The 23,150-nt window shown below is 43.6% G+C and overlaps 1 protein-coding gene across 1 annotated transcript in view; it reads left to right on the top strand.

Moving 5' to 3' along the window:
• LOC120024800 (mucin-5B-like) overlaps positions 1–23,150 on the top strand; it is a 75,026-nt gene that overhangs the window by 32,157 nt on the left and 19,719 nt on the right. Inside the window, exon 27 of the mRNA XM_038969128.1 lies at positions 5,035–5,764. Coding sequence (XP_038825056.1) covers positions 5,035–5,764 — 730 coding nt within the window. The remainder of the gene's footprint in view (positions 1–5,034; positions 5,765–23,150) is intronic.

Below are 23,150 nucleotides of genomic sequence, written 5' to 3'. Positions count from 1 at the left end.
TCTGGGTAGAATGGGAAGGTGCTGATGGTGGAGAATCTGGGTAGACTGGGAAGGCGCTGATGGTGGAGAATCTGAGTAGACTGGGAAGGTGCTGATGGTGGAGAATCTGGGTAGACTGGGAAGGTGCTGATGGTGGAGAATCTGGGTAGACTGGGAAGGTGCTGATGGTGGAGAATCTGGGTAGACTGGGAAGGTGCTGATGGTGGAGAATCTGGGTAGACTGGGAAGGTGCTGATGGTGGAGAATCTGAGTAGACTGGGAAGGTGCTGATGGTGGAGAATCTGGGTAGACTGGGAAGGCGCTGATGGTGGAGAATCTGGGTAGACTGGGAAGGTGCTGATGGTGGAGAATCTGGGTAGACTGGGAAGGCGCTGATGGTGGAGAATCTGGGTAGACTGGGAAGGTGCTGATGGTGGAGAATCTGGGTAGACTGGGAAGGTGCTGATGGTGGAGAATCTGGGTAGACTGGGAAGGTGCTGATGGTGGAGAATCTGGGTAGACTGGGAAGGTGCTGATGGCTAATGTGTGTGTGTGAGAATGCGTCTGTGTGCTTTTCTCCCAAGTGTTATCCGAGCTGTGTCCTCCTTGAACAATTGAAAGATACAGAGCGGGGTCGTCATCAGAAGCACCCCCTCTAACCGTGCTTTGAGCTGGCAACAATACTGTAACAAACAATAAACATCCTTACAACATGTAGACAACATAGCAACCCAGGAGCCGGTTGCAACAGTAAAAAAGTTGGTCTTAAATTCTAGGTTGGGTGTAGCTACATCCGACTTTGCACCAACCAAAACTAAGACTAGTCGTAGCAAAGTCCGACATAAGCAATGCGTGGTCATGAGATGTGATGCTTAGCGTGCTAGAAGTGTAGCTGCTAATATCTGATCAGACACATTTAGCGTGTTATCATGTAGCTGACATTATCCGAACAGACACATTTAGCGTGCTATCATGTAGCTGATATTATCCGATCAGACACATTTAGCGTGCTATCATGTAGCTGATATTATCCGATCAGACACATTTAGCGTGCTATCATGTAGCTGACATTATCCGATCAGACACATTTAGCGTGCTATCATGTAGCTGATATTATCCGAACAGACACATTTAGCGTGCTATCATGTAGCTGGCATTATCCGATCAGACACATTTAGCGTGCTATCATGTAGCTGACATTATCCGATCAGACACATTTAGCGTGCTATCATGTAGCTGACATTATCCGATCAGACACATTTAGCGTGCTATCATGTAGCTGACATTATCCGATCAGACACATTTAGCGTGCTATCATGTAGCTGACATTATCCGATCAGACACATTTAGCGTGCTATCATGTAGCTGACATTATCCGATCAGACAGACATTTAGCGTGCTATCATGTAGCTGCTAATATCTGATCAGACACATTTAGCGAGCTATCATGTAGCTGACATTATCCGATCAGACACATTTAGCGAGCTATCATGTAGCTGACATTATCCGATCAGACACATTTAGCGTGCTATCATGTAGCTGACATTATCCGATCAGACAGACATTTAGCGTGCTATCATGTAGCTGCTAATATCTGATCAGACACATTTAGCATGCTATCATGTAGCTGCTAATATCCGTTCAGACACATTTAGCGTGCTATCATGTAGCTGCTAATATCTGATCAGACACATTTAGTGTGCTATCATGTAGCTGCTAATATCTGATCAGACACATTTAGCGTGCTATCATGTAGCTGCTAATATCTGAGCAGACACATTTAGCGTGCTATCATGTAGCTGATATTATCGGCCCCAAGAGATGTGAAGTGTCATGGCTGTCAATTTGTTTCATGATGAAAACCCTTATCATCTTGCTGTGTTCTTACTGCTATCCATGTTCTCTTCCACCATCATCAAGACAGACATTTTGTCAGATTCCTGTTAATAAAGTGTTATCTTATTTCGTTATTTGCAGCTATATATGATGATGTGTATCTTCTCAGTAGCGGTGATTGAAGAGTTCGTCCCTCTCAGTAAATGTGTGTATAGTGCAGCTCTACAACTGGCAAAGGAAGTCTATTGAAGAGAGGAATTGAAATGCCTCTCCTCAATGGACAACAGAGACATACTTTCTGTATCAATACCTCGAGGATATGTTGACAATCTACTATAATACACTGAGATTGAGAAGTATTTCCATTTACAATGGAGCTATTATTACGGAGAGTTGTGCATGCTATAAGCCTTGTAAATTGTACGACTTTTTCTAAAGAGCTAGCTAAGTCCTTCAAAAGCCTGTCTGTCGATCACATTTTCTTTCTTTCCTCAGGTCAAGACGACAAAAACCTGCCCCCAATGACAGTGAAAGAGAACTGTTCTCTCAAATGGATCTCTTTCATAAAAACAACATTACAAGACATAATTGTCATTTTACCAACAGCCTGAGCCTTGGGGAGAAGGAAACGAGCTGTCAGACCATGGTCTAGTCTCTATCGCTTTGACGAAACAAAAATAAAGATTCCGCCTTGATAGAGCCTAGGAATGGAATAACCTTCGACATTGTGCTCTCAACCTCTCAGCGCTGAGACTAAAGCGAAGGGAAGCATTGCGGCAGGCCCAGGTAATTGCCCCCGTGTCTCAGCCAGACAAAAGCCAATGTTCTGACAATTCCCTTGTAAATCGTCAAGAGGTAGTCAAGGATTCTTCAAGGCTGCAGCAAATTGTATAGCCTCCTTTTCCCCGAGCAAACTACCAATCTCAGGATATTATGAGCTTCCCATACAAACCTGCTTGTAATGGCAGTTTGCTCCCATATAATGGAGTGCTGCCAGAGCAAAATGGCTTCTTTCGTTTTTTCGTTCTTTGAGCACACTTCAATAGAAAATTGCTGTCTTCGGTTCCTGGTCTTTTATAGAGTTTTTTTTCTAGTCTTATTTTCCCCTGTCTTATTTGTCTATTTGATTTCTTCTTCCATTGTTTTTATTATGATTATCAGGGGGTGAAGTGGTGTGCTTTCAGTCTGCCTGTGTCTGTTGCTCTGGGTGATTGCAACCTTTGCTGGTTGAAGGGCCCTTGACGCTGGGGCCTGCTGGCCTTGAGGCCTCCAAGTTTGCGAGTAGTTAATGAGCTGCTTTCCATGCCTGCTGAAAAGGGGCCGGCTCCAAATTAATAGAGGCTTTTGTCAGGGAGCTCTCTCTCTCTCTCTTTCTCTCTCTGAAGAACTCTCCCACTTTACCTCCTTCTCTTTCTGTTTCTCGCTTTCCCACTAGCCCTCCCTCTCGCTCTATTTTTCCCTACCTCACTTTCTCGCTCTTTGTTCAAGGGCTGCTCGATTGGCACTTTAATCCATGTCGCTGGAGTGAGCGGGGGTGGGGGTGGCGGGGGGGTTGTGGTTACAGAGGCAGGGAGTATACCATCAGGCACCCTGTCAGCCAGGCTGTGTTTCAGGAGTCAGCCATTTAACTAGAACAAAGGGAAATTAATTGGTGCTTTAGGCCTAATGAGACGGCAGCGGAGGAGCACAGGCCTCGTCAACAGAAACAAACAACCGGTGGAGCATTACTCTCTGGCTAAGCCCCTCTCTGTGGCGCTACACACCAGTTCAAGGGACACCATCTGGTTCTCATCCCTTCAAAAACACACAGAGGCAGAAGAAACAAGCAGGAAGAATTGAGGACTAAAAACCTGTTGACAATTAAGGCCAAATAAAGGACCAAGAGATGAGAAGCCCAAATAATGCCTCATTTCACCTTTTTTCATCCACTGACCCTTGGTGTGGAGCCATTGTTCGACAGCGGCCATAGAGGGAGAAAAAAATCCAAACCAACCGCCATTTGCATGTGAAAGGCCCCTTAGCTTCGGTGTATACATTCAGTGAGCCGCCGAGCTCTGATTTGAAGGGATATTTAGCCCCTATTCAGGCGGTGACAAAGGCCAGGCATTCAGGCGGGCAGCCGTGGGTCCTGGCTGATTAGGCGGAGGGAGGCAGTGACTGTCGAGCCGTCACAGACCTCATTTGTTCCCTCTGTTTACTTAAGCCCTTTTCTATTCCCACTGGAGTCTTCAGGGATGGGTGGGTGATTGGGACCAATGGGACGCCCCACAAGTGAAGCAGATAAATGGAAGAATAAATGGTGGGAGATGAAAAGGTTTTGATTTACAGCTGTTATCGGTCAATCAGAGTCATTGAAAGCATTCTGCCTTCCACTAGCGGCCAAGCGCTTCATTCCTGTCATTTAATTGATTTTCATCTTTATTCTCATCAGTTTATTTTCTCTAAGTGGCAGTTATGTCTGAGTTATGGTGTCTGTGTAGTTGTGTCTGTTTGTGTAGTAGTAGTAGTTGTAGTAGTGATTGTAGGAGTAGTAGTACCAATAGTAGTAGTAGTACCAATAGTAGTAGTAGTACCAATAGTAGTAGTAGTTGTAGTAGTACCAATAGTAGTAGTAGGAGGAGTAGTAGTAGTACCAATAGTAGTAGTGGTCGTAGTTGTAGTAGTACAAATAGTAGTAGTAGTACCAATAGTAGTAGTAGTTGTAGTAGTACCAATAGTAGTAGTAGTTGTAGTAGTACCAATAGTAGTAGTAGTTGTAGTAGTACCAATAGTAGTAGTAGTACCAATAGTAGTAGTAGTTGTAGTAGTACCAATAGTAGTAGTAGTTGTAGTAGTACCAATAGTAGTAGTAGTACCAATAGTAGTAGTAGTACCAATAGTAGTAGTAGTTGTAGTAGTACCAATAGTAGTAGTAGTACCAATAGTAGTAGTAGTAGTACCAATAGTAGTAGTAGTAGTAGTACCAATAGTAGTAGTAGTTGTAGTACCAATAGTAGTAGTAGTTGTAGTAGTAGTAGTACCAATAGTAGTAGTAGGAGGAGTAGTAGTAGTACCAATAGTAGTAGTAGGAGGAGTAGTAGTAGTACCAATAGTAGCAGTGTTCGTAGTTGTAGTAGTACCAATAGTAGTAGTAGGAGGAGTAGTAGTAGTAGTAGTACCAATAGTAGTAGTAGTACCAATAGTAGTAGTAGTACCAATAGTAGTAGTAGTTGTAGTAGTACAAATAGTAGTAGTAGTCGTAGTAGTACCAATAGTAGTAGTAGTACCAATAGTAGTAGTAGTAGTAGTAGTACCAATAGTAGTAGTAGGAGGAGTAGTAGTAGTACCAATAGTAGTAGTAGGAGGAGTAGTAGTAGTACCAATAGTAGTAGTAGTTGTAGTAGTACCAATAGTAGTAGTAGGAGGAGTAGTAGTAGTACCAATAGTAGTAGTAGGAGGAGTAGTAGTAGTACCAATAGTAGTAGTAGTTGTAGTAGTACCAATAGTAGTAGTAGTTGTAGTAGTACCAATAGTAGTAGTAGGAGGAGTAGTAGTAGTACCAATAGTAGTAGTAGGAGGAGTAGTAGTAGTACCAATAGTAGTAGTAGGAGGAGTAGTAGTAGTACCAATAGTAGTAGTAGTTGTAGTAGTACCAATAGTAGTAGTAGGAGGAGTAGTAGTAGTACCAATAGTAGTAGTGGTCGTAGTTGTAGTAGTACAAATAGTAGTAGTGGTTGTAGTAGTGGTCGTAGTAGTAGTAGTACCAATAGTAGTAGGAGTAGTAGTAGTACCAATAGTAGTAGTAGTAGTAACAGTAGTAGTAGTAGTACCAATAGTAGTAGGAGTAGTAGTACCAATAGTAGTAGTAGTACCAATAGCAGTAGTAGTAGTAGTACCAATAGTAGTAGTAGTACCAATAGTAGCAGTGTTCGTAGTTGTAGTAGTACCAATAGTAGTAGGAGTAGTAGTAGTACCAATAGTAGTAGTAGTAGTAACAGTAGTAGTAGTAGTACCAATAGTAGTAGGAGTAGTAGTACCAATAGTAGTAGTAGTACCAATAGTAGTAGGAGTAGTAGTACCAGTAGTAGTAGTACCAATAGTAGTAGGAGTAGTAGTACCAATAGTAGTAGTAGGACCAATAGTAGTAGGAGTAGTAGTACCAATAGTAGTAGTAGGACCAATAGTAGTAGGAGTAGTAGCTCCAATAGTAGTAGTAGTAGTATCAATAGTAGTAGTAGTAGTAGTACCAATAGTAACAGTAGTAGTAGTACCAGGCGTAGTAGTATGGTTAGTAGTAGTAGTAGTAGTACCAATAGTAGTAGTAGTATGATTAGTAGTAGTGGTCGTAGTAGTACCAATAGTTGTAGTAGTAGTAATATTACCAGTAGTAGTGGTACCAATAGTAGTAGTACCAATAGTAGCAGTAGTAGTAGTAGTATGATTAGTAGTAGTACCATAGTAGTAGGAGTAGTACTACTACTACCAATACTATCAGTAGTAGTAGTAGTAGCAGCAGTAGTAGTGTATGCTTGTGTGTACATGTGCATGCATGCACCTTTCCTCACTCCCGCCTGCACTGTTTAGCCGTCTTTAGCCCATATAAGGAAACACTTCATAAAACTGATAGGCCTTCTAATCTAATTCCTCTCCCTTCCTCCCTCCATCCCTCCCTTCCCTCACCCAACAGGAGATTGCCCACTGTCTGAAGGAGCTAGCTGTAATTACATAGGAGGATTAGGGGGCTACAGGCCACTTGGAGTTGCTTTGCTGTGTCTGAGAAGTGGGGAGGGCAGCGGTCGGAGCAGGGGTGGGCCACCTCTCTCTCTCCCCCCTGGGCATTAAGGGCCAGGCGGAGTGGAGCGAGAGCCTCAGCCCCCTAGATTAGCTAGCAGAGGAGATGAAGAGGTGAGGAAAGGTAGAGCTAGCTTTCAACACCAGCTCAGAGACTTTCTATGTGTCTACATCAATATGGCAATTGTTGTGAGGTTTTGTGAGGCAGTAATCTGAAAGTTATTGCTAAGGGACTAAGGGTTGGTGCATTATTGCAGATATTGTTCATGAGGCCTACATCACAATGACATGAGATATGACATGAACTATCATGACACTAAACAAAAGGTTGTCTTTACAGTGTAGTCTCAATACACTGATAGCAACAGTTATGATTCATGATATTTATTTATTTATTTCACCTTTATTTAACCGGGTAGGCCAGTTGAGAACAAGTTCTCATTTACAATTGCGACCCGGCCAAGATAAAGCAAAGCAGTGCGACAAAAACAACAACACAGAGTTACACATAAACAAACGTTCAGTCAATAACACAAAATAATAGAAAAATCTATGTACAGTGTGTGCAAATGTAGAAGAGTAGGGAGGTAGGCAATAAATAGGCCCTAGAGCCCAATTTAGCATTAATACTGGAGTGATAGATATGCAGATGATGATGTGCAAGTAGAGATACTGGGGTGCAAAAGAGCAAGAGGGTAAGTAATACTATGGGGATGAGGTAGTTGGGTGTGCTATTTACAAATTGGCTGTGTACAGGTACAGTGATCGGTAAGCTGCTCAGACAGCTGATCCTTAAATTTAGAGAGGGAGATATGAGACTCCAGCTTCAGAGATTTTTGCAATTCATTCCAGTCATTGGCAGCAGAGAACTGGAAGGAAAGGCAGCCAAAGGAAGTGTTGGCTTTGGGGATGACCAGTGCAATATACCTGCTGGAGCGCGTGCTACGGGTGGGTGTTGCTATGGTGACCAGTGAGCTGAGATAAGGCAGGGCTTTACCTAGCAAAGACTTAAAGATGTCCTGGAGCCAGTGGGTTTGGCGACGGATATGTAGTGAGGGCCAGCCAACGAGAGCGTACAGGTCGCAGTGGTGGGGAGTAAATGGGGCTTTGGTGATAAAATGGATGGCACTGTGATAGACTACATCCAGTTTGCTGAGTAGAGTGTTGGGGGCTATTTTGTAAATGACATCGCCCAAGTCAAGAATCGGTAGGATAGTCCGATTTATGACGGTATGTTTGGCGGCATGAGTGAAGGAGGCTTTGTTGCGAAATAGGAAGCCGATTCTAGATTTCATTTTGGATTGGAGATGCTTAATGTGAGTCTGGAAGGAGAGTTTACAGTCTAACCAGACACCTAGGTAGTTGTAGTTGTCCACATATTCTAGGCCAGAACCGTCCAGAGTAGTAATGCTAGACGGGCAGTCGGGAGCGGGCAGCAATCGGTTGAAGAGCATTCACTTAGTTTTACTAGCATTTAAAAGCAGTTGGAGGCCCCGGAAGGAGTGTTGTATGGCGTTGAAGCTCGTTTGGAGGTTTGTTAGCACAGTGTCCAAAGAAGGGCCAGATGTATACATAATGGTGTCGTCTGCGTAGAGGTGGATCAGAGAATCACCAGCAGCATCAGCGACATCATTGATATATACAGAGAAGAGAGTCGGCCCGAGAATTGAACCCTCTGGTACCCCCATACTGCCAGAGGTCCGGACAACAGGCCCTCCGATTTGACACACTGAACTCTATCTGCGAAGTAGTTGGTGAACCAGGCGAGGCAATCATTTGAGAAGCCAAGGCTATTGAGTCTGCCGATAAGAATGCTGTGATTGACAGAGTCGAAGGCCTTTGCCAGGTCGATGAAGACGGCTGCACAGTACTGTCTTTAATCGATGGCGGTTCTGATATCGTTTAGGACCTTGAGCGTGGTTGAGGTGCACCCATGACCAGCTCGGAAACCAGATTGCATAGCAGAGAAGGTACGGTGGGATTCGAAATGGTCGGTGATCTGTTTATTAACTTGGCTTTCAAAGATTTTAGAAAGGCAGGGCAGGATGGATATAGGTCTATAACAGTTTGGGTCTAGAGTGTTTCCCCCTTTGAAGAGGTGGATGACCGCAGCAGCTTTCCAATCTTTGCGGATCTCAGACGATACGAAAGAGAGGTTGAACAGGCTAATAATAGGGGTTGTAACAATTTCGGCGGACACTTTTATAAAGAAAGGGTCCAGATTGTCTATCCCGGCTGATTTGTAGGAGTCCAGATTTTGCAGCTCTTTCAGAACATCAGCTATCTGGATTTGGGTGAAAGAAAAATGGGGGAGGCTTGGGCAAGTTGCAGTGGGGGGTACTGAGATGTTGGCCAGGGTAGGGGTAGCCAGGTGGAAAGCATGGCCAGCCGTGGAAAAATGCTTATTGAAATGATTGATTATCGTAGATTTATCGGTGGTGACAGTGTTTCCTATCCTCAGTGCAGTGGGCAGCTGGGAGGAGGTGCTCTTATTCTCCATGGACTTTACAGTGTCCCAAAACTTTTTGGAATTAGTACTACAGGAAGCAAATTTCTGTTTGAAAAAGCTAACCTTGGCTTTGCTAACTGACTGAGTATATTGGTTCCTGACTTCCCTGAAAAGTTGCATATTGCAGGGGCTATTCGATGCTAATGCAGAACGCCACAGGATTTTTTTGTGCTGGTCAAGGGCAGTCAAGTCTGGGGTGAACCAAGGGCTATATCTGTTCTTAGTTTTTTTTAAATTGAATGGGGCATGCTTATTTAAAATGTATAGGAAAACACTTTTGAAGAGCAACCAGGCATCCTCTACTGACAGGATAAGGTCAATATCCTTCCAGGATACCTGGGCCAGATCGATTAGAAAGGCCTGCTCACTGAAGTGTTTTAGGGAGTGTTTGACAGTGATGAGGGGTGCGTGCATACTGGAACCGCAGACCCAGTATGCACGCAGGCAATGAGATCCTGGTTGAAGACAGCAGAGGTGTATTTAGAGGGCATGTTGGTCAGGATGATATCTAAGAGGGTGCCCATGGTTATGGATTTAGGGTTGTACCTGGTAGGTTCCTTGATGATTTGTGTGAGATTGAGGACATCTTGCTTAGATTGTAGGATGGCCGGGGTGTTAAGCATGCCCCAGTTTAGGTCACCTAACAGTACGAACTCTGAAGATGGGGGGCGATCAATAGATGGGGGGCGATCAATTGACATTGGAAAGGTGGATTTTTAAAAGTAGAAGCTCAAATTGTTTGGGCACAGACCTGGATAGTATGACAGAACTCTGCAGGCTATCTCTGCAGTAGATTGAAACTCTGCCCACTTTGGCAGTTCTATTTTGTCGGAAAATGTTATAGTTAGGGATGGAAATGTCAAGATTTTTGGTGGCCTTCCTAAGCCAAGATTCAGACACAGCTAGGACATCCGGGTTGGCGGAGTGCGCTAAAGCAGTGAATAAAACAAACTTAGGGAGGAGGCTTCTAATGTTAACATGCATGAAACCAATGCTTTTACGGTTACAGAAGTCAACAAATGAGAGCCCCTGGGGAATGGGAGTGATGCTGGGGGCTGCAGGGCCTGGATTAACCTCTACATCACCAGAGGAACAGAGGAGTAGTAGGATAAGAGTACGGCTAAAGGCTAAAAGAACTGGTTGTCTAGTGCGTTTGGAACAGGGAGTAAAAGGAGCAGGTTTCTGGGTGCGGAAGAATAGATTCAAGGCATAATATACAGACAAGGGTATGGTAGGGTGTGAGTACAGTGGGGGTAAGCCTAGGCATTGAGTGACGATGAGAGAGGTTTTGTCTCTAGAGGCACCATTTAAGCCAGTTGCGGTTACCGCATGTGTGGGGGGTGGAACATAAGGGCTAGCTAAGGCATATTGAGCAGGGCTGGAGGCTCTACAGTGAAATAAGACAAAAATGACCAACCAAAACAGCAATAGACAAGGCATATTGACATTAGGGAGAGGCATGTGTAGCCGAGTGATCATAGGGTCCAGTAAGAATAATGCAATGTAGGCCTTGTGAAAGAGGCTTCATGTTATGTGTATCAATATCACTGAAGCTAATTGCTAAACTGGCCAGTAAATTAGCACATAGCTATCCTGTTGTTTTCCTTTCAGTTGTGTGGTACTTATGTTTCTAGACAGGCATCCTGTACTGTCCTGTGCCATCCTAATGTTTCCATCATTTGCTGGGAAGGATATTTCTAGATTGTTGATCGTGTTGAGATACAATCTCTCGTGGTGCGTAGAGCAAGAGTAGTAGAACATACGGACGCCATTTTGGAGTCGTGTCAAGCAAGTGTCTCACCTTGCACCTAATGATGCGTGGTCACCTGACACAGCCTTCATCTCCGAGACGACATAAATCTTTCTCGACCTACATACATTTTAATGGCTGCCCAAGAAACTCAACGCCACATTACATTACTAACACTGAAACATATTCTATTCACAGCAAATAGTATGATGCTACTCTCAACACCAGGTGCAGATAGCATGTCATTGCTTTCTACACCTGGTGTCATTATTATGAAGCCCTTAACCAACAATGCAGTTTTAAGAAAATACCCCCCAAAAAGTAAGAGATAAGAAAACAAATAATTAAGGAGCAGCAGTAAATATCAATAGTGGGGCTTTATACAGGGTGTTACGGTACAGAGTCAATGTGGAGGCTATATACAGGGTATTACGGTACAGAGTCAATGTGGCTATATACAGGGTGTTACGGTACAGAGTCAATATGGAGGCTATATACAGGGGGTACCGGAAGAGAGTCAATGTGCATTGAGGTAATTGAGGTAATATTATGTACATGCAGGTAGGGTTATGCATAGATAATAATAGACAGTAGCAGCAGCGTGGAGGGCGGGGGGGGGGGTGCAAATAGTCTGGGTAGCCATTTGATTAGCTGTTCAGGAGTCTTATGGCTTGGGGGTAGAAGGTGTTTCGAAGCCTCTTGGGCCTAGACTTGGCGCTCTGGTACCACTTGCCATGCTGTAGCAGAGAGAATAGTCTATGGCTAGGGTGGCTGGAGTCTTTGACAATTTTTAGGGCCTTCCTCTGACACTGCCTGGTATAGAGGTCCTGGATGGCAGAAAGCTTGGCCCCAGTGATGTACTGGGCCGTATGCACTACTCTCTGTAGTGCCTTGCGGTTGTAGGCCGAGCAGTTGCCATACCAGGCAGTGATGCAACCCGTCAGGATGCTCTCGAGGGTGCAGCTGTAAAACCTTTTGAGGATCTTATGATGATGATGCAGCTAAAAAATAGTCTTTGCTCCTGATCAATTGGGGGCCAATTCAGACTTTCCTACGGACTTCTCAGTATTTGGTATTCAGACGTACCTTATTCAGTTGCATAATATGCTCTGCAAGTGTGGCTACCTGCTGCTCTGAATACATTTTATTCAACCACATTTTCATTCAATAGGGTTACCAGTACATCTTCATGTTCGTCATTTAGCAGATGCTCTGATCCAGAGCGACTGACAGGAACAATTCGGGTTAAGTGCCTTGCTCAACGGCACATTGACCGATTTTTTTGCTTAGTCGGCTCGGGGATTCGAACCAGAGACTTTTAGTTTATTTTAACCAGAGACTTTTCTATATCTTAAATGCTAGGCTACCTACGCCCGGTACATTTATCTCAAGCCATCCCGTTAAATACGGTGTACCATTTACTTCGAATTTTGTCGACAGACACTAGAATATATCAACAAAATGGTTGAGAATATTAGGGATCAAAAGAAAGCCATCTAAATATATGCATATTCCTCTCTATTTCAGCACCAATTGGTAGATTTAAAAATACTTTGATCTTGTAGATTATTTAGGGTTAAGAAAGTATTTATGAATAATTAAAAACTGTTTTGGAGAGCCTTTACTCAATAATAAAGAAAACGGTAGTTTGATTCATTCTGATAATTACTGTATTCAGTTTTTCAACCAATGGTAATGTTGGAAGAGCCCCACCTGTTTAGCTAAAAAAAACTAATGTACTATAAATATTTTTTTTTGCCTGTTTTGCAAGGTTTTTTGGCATTAATAAATCTTCTTAGGTATAGGCGTCCCGTCAACGGGACAGTTGTAAATCATGTAGCGCCGTGTGTCACGATCGCAGATTTTAGAGAAACAACAAATGTCGGTATATATAAGTGTCTTATATCGCCTGAAAGCTTAAATTCTTGTTAATATAACTGCATTGTCCAATTTACAGTAGCTATTACTGTGAAAAAAGGCCATGCTATTGTTTGAGGAGAGCTCCTAACAACAAAACACTTTTTTTCACAGCGATAGGTTTGATAAATTCACCTCTGAAGGTGAAATGTGTACTTACATTCTGAAATCTTGCTCTGATTTATCATCCAAAGGGTCCCAGATTTAACATGAAGTGTCGTTTTGTTAGATAAAATCCTTTCCATATCCTAAAAAGGTCCATATGCACAATCGGTTTTGTATTTCCACTCGTTCAATTTGCAATGAAAGGAATCTGAAAATCTCACCCTAAACATTGTTCCAACCAGTAAAATCACATTTGTATTTATTCCTCAGAGATCCTAGAACGTAACCAGACATCACTATATCATTAGGGGTGTAGTATATCCTATAGGACACCAAATTTGGTCAGAGAGCGACACCTTCATGGCACGCCGATGACACGGGCGGTCTTCCCTTGATCATCTGTAACTTTGTCAAATAAGCACCAATCGGGGTCAAACAAAGCTAGCTAGATAGCCAATGAGATGGGCTTTACGGGAGTGTCCTTTACGGGAGTACCCCATATCTGTTGTAAAATGTAGCTGCTAACCTTGTGCGACAGCAAGCCTTTTCCTTTTGGACAAAAATTATAAGAATATGGAGAGTTATGAAGTTATGAAAACTGGGTGTTTTGCAAATGTTGAACTTATAATATGGCTACTAATACTGGAAAATTTCAATCAAAGTCCAAGTATACAGATTTGACGATATTCTTTCAAAAAAATTAATGTGAATGTAAATGTCTCCTTCAAGATTTGCCCAAATGTACCTGGGTGACTTCATACTAAATGTCATGTAGTTTGCTCATACTTCAAGTTATCCGTCTGAAACTTTGCACATACACTGCTGCCATCTTGTGGACACCATCGGAATGACAATGGCTAGATGTGGGACCTTTCTGTTGCATTTCAAAGATGCTGCCAGTAAGATTGCACCTAAATCAACCATTTATCGGATCATCAAGAACTTCAAGGAGAGTGGTTCAATTGTTGTGAAGAAGGCTTCAGGGTGCCCAAGAAAGTCCAGCAAGCGCCAGGACCATCTCCTAAAGTTGATTCAGCTGCGGGATCGGGGCACCACCAGTACAGAGCTTGCTCAGGAATGGCAGCAGGCAGGTGTGACTCCATCTGCACGCACAGTGAGGCGAAGACTTTTGGAGGATGGCCTGGTGTCAAGAAGGGCAGCAAAGAAGCCATTTCTCTCCAGGAAAAACATCAGGGACAGACTGATATTCTGCAAAAGGTACAGGGATGGGACTGCTGAGGACTGGGGTAAAGTAATTTTCTCTGATGAATCCCCTTTCTGATTGTTTGGGGCATCTGGGAAACAATGCTTGTCAGGAGAAGACAAGGTGAGCGCTACCATCAGTCCTGTGTCATGCTAACAGTAAAGCATCCTGAGACCATTCATGTGTGGGGTTGCTTCTCAGCCAAGGGAGTGGGCTCACTCACAATTTTGCCTAAGAACACAGCCATGAATAAAGAATGAATAATGAATAAAAAATGGTACCAACACATCCTCCGAGAGCAACTTCTCCCAACCATCCAGGAACAGTTTGGTGATGAACAATGCCTTTTCCAGCATGATGGAGCACCTTAATCCCATTGAGAACTTGTGGTCAATCCTCAAGAGGCGGGAGGACAAACAAAACCCCACAAATTCTGACAAACTCCAAGCATTGATTATGCAGGAATGGGCTGCCATCAGTCAGGATGTGGCCCAGAAGTTAATTGACAGCATGCCAGAGGTCTTGAAAAAGAAGGGTCAACACTGCAGATATTGACTCTTTGCATCAAATTCATGTAATTGTCAATAAAAGCTTTTGACACTTATGAAATGCTTGTAATTATACTTCAGTATTCCATAGTAACATCTGACAAAAATATCTAAAGACACTGAAGCAGCAAACTTTGTGAAAATTAATATTTGTGTCATTCTCAAAACTTTTGGCCACGACTGTATATGCATATCCTTGCTTCAGGGCCTGAGCTACAGGCAGTTAGATTTGGGTGTCATTTAGGTGAAAATTGGAGAAAAAAAGGGGGCTATCCCAAAATTAATACATGTCACATATCAGTTTGCAAACAATGTAAAAAAAAAAATAAAAAAAAATCTGTATAATTGCGTTAATAAAGCTGTATACATGGTCTCTTTTTTGTTTTCTTGAGTATGGGAGCTCCAAAATGCAGGTGTTTCAGCCTAGCTCAGTGCTTTCTGTGGTGGTGGGGTAGCCTGCGGAAAATACGGAGAGTAGGGGTTGGTAATTTTCTCCGGTTGCGCCGTGATTGGCTCAGTGTTCTGTCACTCATGGGGACACTACGTTGCCGCAAAATCTATGGGGAGAGCTCAAAAATTCAAGGCCCCTGGCTGCTGCCATAGAGTTACGTTAGAAGTGCCCACCCAAGAAGCCTCAAAGTGATTGACCACAGATAAAATGACGTCAAATCACGTTATATCTACAGTAGCTTTGATTGGACTGATAATGCCAACATCATACTTTCATAATCTTAGCTAGCAAGCCAGCAGTCATCATCATGAATCAAGTCGACAATCTAGTGGCAAATCCTTGTCATGAAGACAAATTATAGATTAATCATATCGGTGCTCATCGGCCATTGGACATAAACATTACACAACAAGTTGTAAATCGCAAATTCAACAATGAGGGGTTTAGAAGGAATCAGTGACTAACTGCAATCATTGCAAAGCAATCACTAGCCTGCTATGAAGTGGAGTGGATGTGTGGTCCAAGTCTGGGTTTAAGGGTCTCTTTTCCAAGCTTAAAAGGATAAACATTCAATATTGGCCATGCTGTCAATCCAGCATGACTTCTGTCGCTTTCAAAACAACTGGAAACTCGGGAACTGGGAAATCTCAGACTTCAGTGAGTTCAAGACAACTGTGAACTCTGAAAAAAACGAGCTTCAATTGGGAAAATACACTTTGAACGATCATCCAACTCAGAATTCCAATTTGGGAACTCGGGCCTCTTTCTAGAGCTCCGACCTGAAGATCACTAACGTCCCGATTCAACCTTATTTTTTTCCGCGTTCCCAGTTGTCTTGAAAGCACCATAAACCCAGAGAATGACAGACTTTGATGACAAAGTTTGATGACAAAATTTGCCCACGAAGGCCCCCTGCGCCACCTTCCTGTTAAATTGAGCACAACATTACAGGATGAGTCCAAAAATGTCTTGTATGCTGCTGGATAAAGGATGTAATATGCCAGGGAAATATGTATACTGTAGATAAGAAAGTAATACTAAGTGTATGTTGTGTAGTAAGCTGTTAGTAGCCCATGTGCCTCACCATAATAATTTGGTCCCTTTTCCCCTCATAATTTAGCCTACTGTTCTTACTTGGTGGTGCACATGTAGCCTATAGCCTGTTTTAGAGAAATGTAATCATTGAATATTCTAAGAGCTTTCATTGTCTGCTTATACGCCCCCTTTATTTATCCTACGTTTCTGACTTGTACAGGGAGAATACTGTAAGAACAGCCCATGTTCTGAGTTCTGTCGCTGTACATTTCAAAAGTGCTGAACAAAGTTATATTTACTTCGTCCGTCCTAGCTCGCTCATTAATTTCTTAATCGAAATGACTCTTATCCGCTCGTCGTCCCTTTATGCCATAGTTTCTACATCTCAATTGTCAGTAGAAACCACATTTGTTTAAACAAGTCAGCCATACCAGCTATGTTTTTTTTAAAGGCAGTAAATGAGGCTGAATGAACCGTTTCACTGCCAGACAAGGCTCCGCTGATAGCCAGGTGTAACAGTTGTAAGGTGTTTGGGACTGCTGTTGGGACAGCTTTATGTAGGCCTAACAGCTTGTGGGCACTGTTTGTCACCATTACAGTGCAATTAATGTATTGTTGAGTGTTGTGGTGTGTAGTGAATTTTCTGGCATGCATCAAAAAAAAATTGGGGGGGAGTTTGCCCAGGGAAAACAGTGTAGGCTATACTCTCATCTATTGCCTCCTCTAACCATGGAACTGTGTGATGACATGGCCAAGTGTTGGCCATGCATCGGGTTCAAACTGTTAAAGCTTGGTCTGCGTTCAGCTCCATAATGATTTAATTAGTCTTCCTGTAATTAAAAAGTATATATTATCAACTGTTACTAATGATCCTCAGCAACAACCACACGGCCATGACAGTGTTTACAGAGGAAGCAAATGAAAGTAAGCAAACAATGTATTTAAATGGAATAGTAATGTAAGCTATACCAAGTGAAGGGAACTAATATGTGTGTTTACTAGGACTACTGACGGTCGATACTGATAGTGACTAATATTTAACATGATAGAAATAGAGAAAGTCGGGGTGGCCTATATTTAAGACATTCGAGAGTGCCCATCCCTGCAAGTTCAAAGGCCGTACAATTTAAATACTGCATAATGGCACAGCATTTCATGAAATTTACTCTGGGAAAGTTGATATGTTGAGATGCTTCAGTTTGCGGCCATATGACTGGTTTCACATTTGTCTCCAGCGAATATAATGTAAAATAAAACAATTGTAATTTATATTTACAATTCCCTTATCCATACAGATGACTCATTTACCCAGGTCTTATCAATAGTTCTTATCAAGTTGTAAATTGCTGTGCATGGAGAATGGTGTTTTGTCTATAGAAATAAATGAAGTAGATGCTTTGCCCCACTTGGAACAGGCAGGTTCGCTAGACCTTATTCATAGTGTCCTAGCGAGTAAAAGTGCTGGAATTATGAGGGAATGAAGTCAAGGTCAGAATAAGGCGTATCTGTAGACACACCTCCGCCACACTTTAATTTATTCAATCTCCGCCCCCAAAACGTGCTTAAATTCAAGGTCAGAATACGGGTAGAGAGAAAAGTGCAGAAAAAAGGGAATTACGTTCCATTTACGCTCGCTTAACTTGGGCCCCCCCCCCCCACCTTGATGCTGAAATGAGACGGTGATATCAGTAGAGGAATCTAAGGAACACAACCCTTGGTCGACCATCTTATCCCCTCTCGCTCTGTGCAGCTATATGAAAACAACTGGAGATACAGAATGATGTGTTTCCGTGCCTTAGATAAGACAGCCTAATGTGTGAAATGAACACAGACATGTTAGTCTTGTTTCAGGTCTGTCGAGCTGCTCCAGGCAAACAGATAAAACAGACAGAGAAACGGTATTCCTGGGTACATTCAGACATGAAGAAAGCGTTTTCTTGAAGAAACGTCTGTATAGCGTGAAGCCGTGACCGCTGTGTAAAAGCAGGTTTGGGGGAAATGTTTGATTTCAATGCATATGGAGGAGTGGAGTCATCATCTCACCCAGAGAAATCATTTTCACACATGGCTGCAGGTTTGAAAGGCTCACACACACACACGCACACACACGCATGGCTGCAGGTTTGAAAGGCTCACACACACACACACACACACACACACACACACACACACACACACACACACACACACACACACACACACACACACACACACACACACACACACACACACACACACACAGATAGCCCCCTCTCCTTTGACTCTTTAGATTAGCGCGCTGCATTGGAAAGTGAAGGGTATCAGACGGCTATGTATAAATTACCCAGAAAGCACAGCGGTGGCAGCGCCGTGTGATGATGTACCGGGGGAGGATTTTTCAAAATGATGGGCTGCTCTTTAAGCCCATTTGCCCCAGCAGTCAATAGCCCTCAGCCCATTCAATTATGCAGCCAGGCATTCCTCATTAACCAAATCCCGACCTTGACGTGTCTGATCTAGTGTTCTTCTCCCTGGCAGGCGTTCCACCGAGACAGACTACTCTCTTTAGTGGAGCTATTGGTCGGGAAATCTATGGGCCATCAATTAGTTTGTTTGTGATGTAATTGAAAATGTCAGTTATGAGATGGGTTTGGATTAACGTCTGCAACCACAGTCCCAGACTGACGTTTTGGATGGGAGAGAGTGTGTGTTTGTGTGTATACAATGCTTTCCACATAATGCATAGCAATGTGTGTGTGATGATTCAATTATTTTCATTAATTAATTACATTCATACCGGGCCTGCATTATAGAGAGTCAGTGTCAAACCAAACTCTCTCTCTCTTCTCTCTTCCCCCCTCTCTCTCTCTCGCTCTCCTTTTCTCCCCCTCGCCCTCTCTCTCTCTCCCCTTTCCCTTCCCACTCTCTCACTCTCTCTCTCCTCTTTCCCTTCCTCCCCTCTCCCTCCACTCTCTGACCTGAGTATAGTCTAGCTGGCCCCAGGCCCATTCCCAGCCTGGTTCTGGCCAGCTTTCTCTATCCACCCGGTAGGGTGTAATCTGGGGGTAAAGGGCTCACCACTGTTTCTACATAAACAAAGACTTTGTGATGAAAAAGAGAACCAGAGAACTGGCAAAATCCTTGGTTCTGTCCCCCCCCCCCCCCCCCCCTCCAGAGAGCAGCTCTGCTTCCCTAGCCTCAACACAGAAGGCACCTCTCTGGACCATCTGCAGGGTCCTGTAATTAAACTAATCAAGGTGGTACCAAATGTAATGTAACACCAGCGGCCTTGTCCGCCACAGCCTTGTCAGAGAGGGAATGTCCAGAGGAAATTCCATTGGACTAAAATATGCTTAGGAATTCGTTGCAGACGTTTATCAAAATTGTTTAGTAATTTTGATAAAGTATGGTATTCTACAGTATACATGTACTACAATTTACTACAGCATTCAATATAAGCGCTAGCGCTACTAGCAGCCTGTATTTAGAGCCCAGTCCTGCGCTAATACCCAGATTTTACTACTCACCAATCCCGGATGATACTCTGGACCTGATGAGCAGACTGAAATGCCCTTTAAAGTGTCCCCAGCCTAGACTGGCCTGATAATCTGCCAGTAAGACCGTCTGTCTGGTGGAGTGGCTCCAGCTCAGGGTTTAGGGCAGGAAAGAGGAGCATGGTGGCAGACAGATGTGGGATGGGAAGGGCCTTGCTGGAACTGGGACAGTTTCTTCGAGCGGAGGGATTGGATGGTTAGAGGTGAAAGGTCATCCATTCACCACTGAACAGTCACTGGAATTGGTGTGTGTATGTATGTGTGTTTATTGCATACTGTATGCATGTCTGTGTATGTGCACGTGGTTACGCGGGCGTGTGTGTATTTGCATGCATTCATGTGTGTACATCTGTTTGTGTGTGTGCACATTTGTATGGATGGATTCATGGCAGCATTCCTGTGTATGTGTAAGCCATGAGTGATATGCGTCATATGTGGTGGGTATCTACCTCTCATGACCCCATTATGACCTCATTCAGCTAATGTGCTTTGTGATTTCCAGGCCTGATTGGAGTTGGGTTAGGAGATGGACGGCCCTACCCTGTCTAGTCTACCATCACCTATCATACTGTAACCTTTCCACCCCAGTACCCTTAACCTCCCTCCACCTCTATCTACACCTCCTATGATATTCTATGGACCCTTCTATGGACCCTAGTGTAGACGGGGCTAGCTAGCCCTATGGACCCTAGTGTAGACGGGGCTAGCTAGCCCTACGGACCCTAGTGTAGACGGGGCTAGCTAGCCCTACGGACCCTAGTGTAGATGGGGCTAGCTAGCCCTACGGACCCTAGTGTAGACAGGGGTCCGTGGCTAGACAGCTAGCCATATAGATCCTAGTGTAGACAGGGCTAGATAGCCCTACGGACCCTAGTGTAGACGGGGCTAGCTAGCCCTACGGACCCTAGTGTAGACGGCGCTAGCTAGCCCTACGGACCCTAGTGTAGATGGGGCTAGCTAGCCCTACGGACCCTAGTGTAGATGGGGCTAGCTAGCCCTACGGACCCTAGTGTAGATGGGGCTAGCTAGCCACATAGACCCTAGTGTAGATGGGGCTAGCTAGCCACATAGACCCTAGTGTAGATGGGGCTAGCTAGCCCTATAGACCCTAGTGTAGATGGGGCTAGCTAGCCATATAGACCCTAGTGTAGTTGGGGCTAGCTAGCCATATAGACCCTAGTGTAGTTGCGGCTAGCTAGCCATATAGACCCTAGTGTAGATGCGGCTAGCTAGCCCTATGGACCCTATTGTAGGCGGAGCTAGCTAGCCCTTGCTAGTAGTAGCCTAGCCTCTTACAGGGATGTCACCGTCCCAATGTCTGCTGCACCCAAACCACAAAAGCAACACTTTTATGGTCTCACACCAATCACATATTCAAAGGCCTTACGGGAACACCAATAACATGTAATTAATGCAACAGGTGTAGACTTGACCATGAAATGCTTACTAACGAGCCCTTCCCAACGATACAATAAAAATAGTAACACACAGGAATGAAATACACAAGAATGGAGCTACAGTATATACATGAAGTACCAGTACCAGATCAATGTGGAGCTATATACAGGAAGTACCAGTACCAGATCAATGTGGAGCTATATACAGGAAGTACCAGTACTAGATCAATGTGGAGCTATATACAGGAAGTACCCGTACCAGATAAATGTGGAGCTATATACAGGAAGTACCAGTACCAGATCAATGTGAAGCTATATACAGGAAGTACCAGTACCAGATCAATGTGAAGCTATATACAGGGAGTACCAGTACCAGATCAATGTGGAGCTATATACAGGGAGTACCAGTACCAGATCAATGTGGAGCTATATACAATGAGTACCAGTACCAGATCAATGTGCAGCTATATACAGGAAGTACCAGTACCAGATCAATGTGGAGCTATATACAGGGAGTACCAGTACCAGATCAATGTGGAGCTATATACAATGAGTACCAGTACCAGATCAATGTGCAGCTATATACAGGAAGTACCAGTACCAGATCAATGTGGAGCTATATACAGGAAGTACCCGTACCAGATCAATGTGGAGCTATATACAGGAAGTACCAGTACTAGATCAATGTGGAGCTATATACAGGGAGTACCAGTACCAGATCAATGTGGAGCTATATACAGGAAGTACCCGTACCAGATCAATGTGGAGCTATATACAGGGAGTACCAGTACCAGATCAATGTGGAGCTATATACAGGGAGTACCAGTACCAGATCAATGTGGAGCTATATACAGGGAGTACCAGTACCAGATCAATGTTCAGGGATACAAGTTATTTGAGGTAGATAAAGGCAGGCTAAAGTGACTATGCACTTTTAACAATATTCAGACAACCTTTGTGCAACATTTAGACAATGTATCTAAGGAGGATGACATCTCCCTTTCTCATACCCCTAACAACACAGCTCCTACCAATGGAGATAATGCCTCTGTGTGGTAGCAGTGGTGGTGATGATGTCATTATGGTCTCCCGTCTCATGAGAACGGGGCTAATTTACAGATGATTGATGTGTCCCGGTGGGAGCAGGCGGTAGCCATGGAAACCAGAGGGGAGAGATTGGACGTGAGGGGAGGGGAAGGTGTGTGTGGGGGCTGGGGGGCAGTCTGTCAGAGGTTCTGTGTGTGTGTGTGTGTGTGTGTGTGTGTGTGTGTGTGTGTGTGTGTGTGTGTGTGTGTGTGTGTGTGTGTGTGTGTGTGTGTGTGTGTGTGTGTGTGTGTGTGTGTGTGTGTGTGAGAGAGAGAGAGAAGGAAGTGTGTGTGTGTCTATAACAGATGTCTGTGTCAGATATCTCCCAGGGTGTTTAGTAACCGTTTACGCACCACTCTCTTCGGAACCATCTGTCATCTGCTATCTATGCAAATGAGACAGACCAGCACCTTTTTAGTTTGCATTCTAGATCCCACAGATCAAACAACATCACCAACGTCATAACGGAATCATCAGGTAGTGAATGACTCCAACACAATACATCTAATCAGAATCCAATGTCACTCTCTCTTCCTCTCTCCTTTTCATCTCTTTATCTCTCCCTCGGTCTTCTTTTCTCTTTGTGCCTCCCAGCTTAACTAGGACTGGGGTGCCGCTAGCGGCACTCCTCCCACATTCCACTGAAAAGGCAGAGCGCGAAATTCAAAAAAAATATTTTTTTAAAATATTTAACTTTCACACATTAACAAGTCCAATACAGCTAATGAAAGATACAGATCGTGTGAATCCAGCCAACATGTCCGATTTTTAAAATGTTTTACAGGGAAGACACAATATGTAAATCTATTAGCTAAACACATTAGCATAAGACACCATCTTTTCTTTGTCCACCAACACCAGTAGCTATCACCAATTCGGCTAAACTAAGATATTGATAGCCACTAACCAAGAAAAAACCTCATCAGATGACAGTCTGATAACATATTTATGGTATAGGATAGGTTTTGTTAGAAAAATGTGCATATTTCAGGTAGATATCATAGTTTACAATTGCACCCACCGTCACAAA

This window comes from Salvelinus namaycush, chromosome 30, assembly GCF_016432855.1.
Source record: "Salvelinus namaycush isolate Seneca chromosome 30, SaNama_1.0, whole genome shotgun sequence".
In the NCBI taxonomy this organism is placed as follows: domain Eukaryota; kingdom Metazoa; phylum Chordata; class Actinopteri; order Salmoniformes; family Salmonidae; genus Salvelinus; species Salvelinus namaycush.
This window is presented reverse-complemented; position numbering and strand designations above follow the sequence as displayed.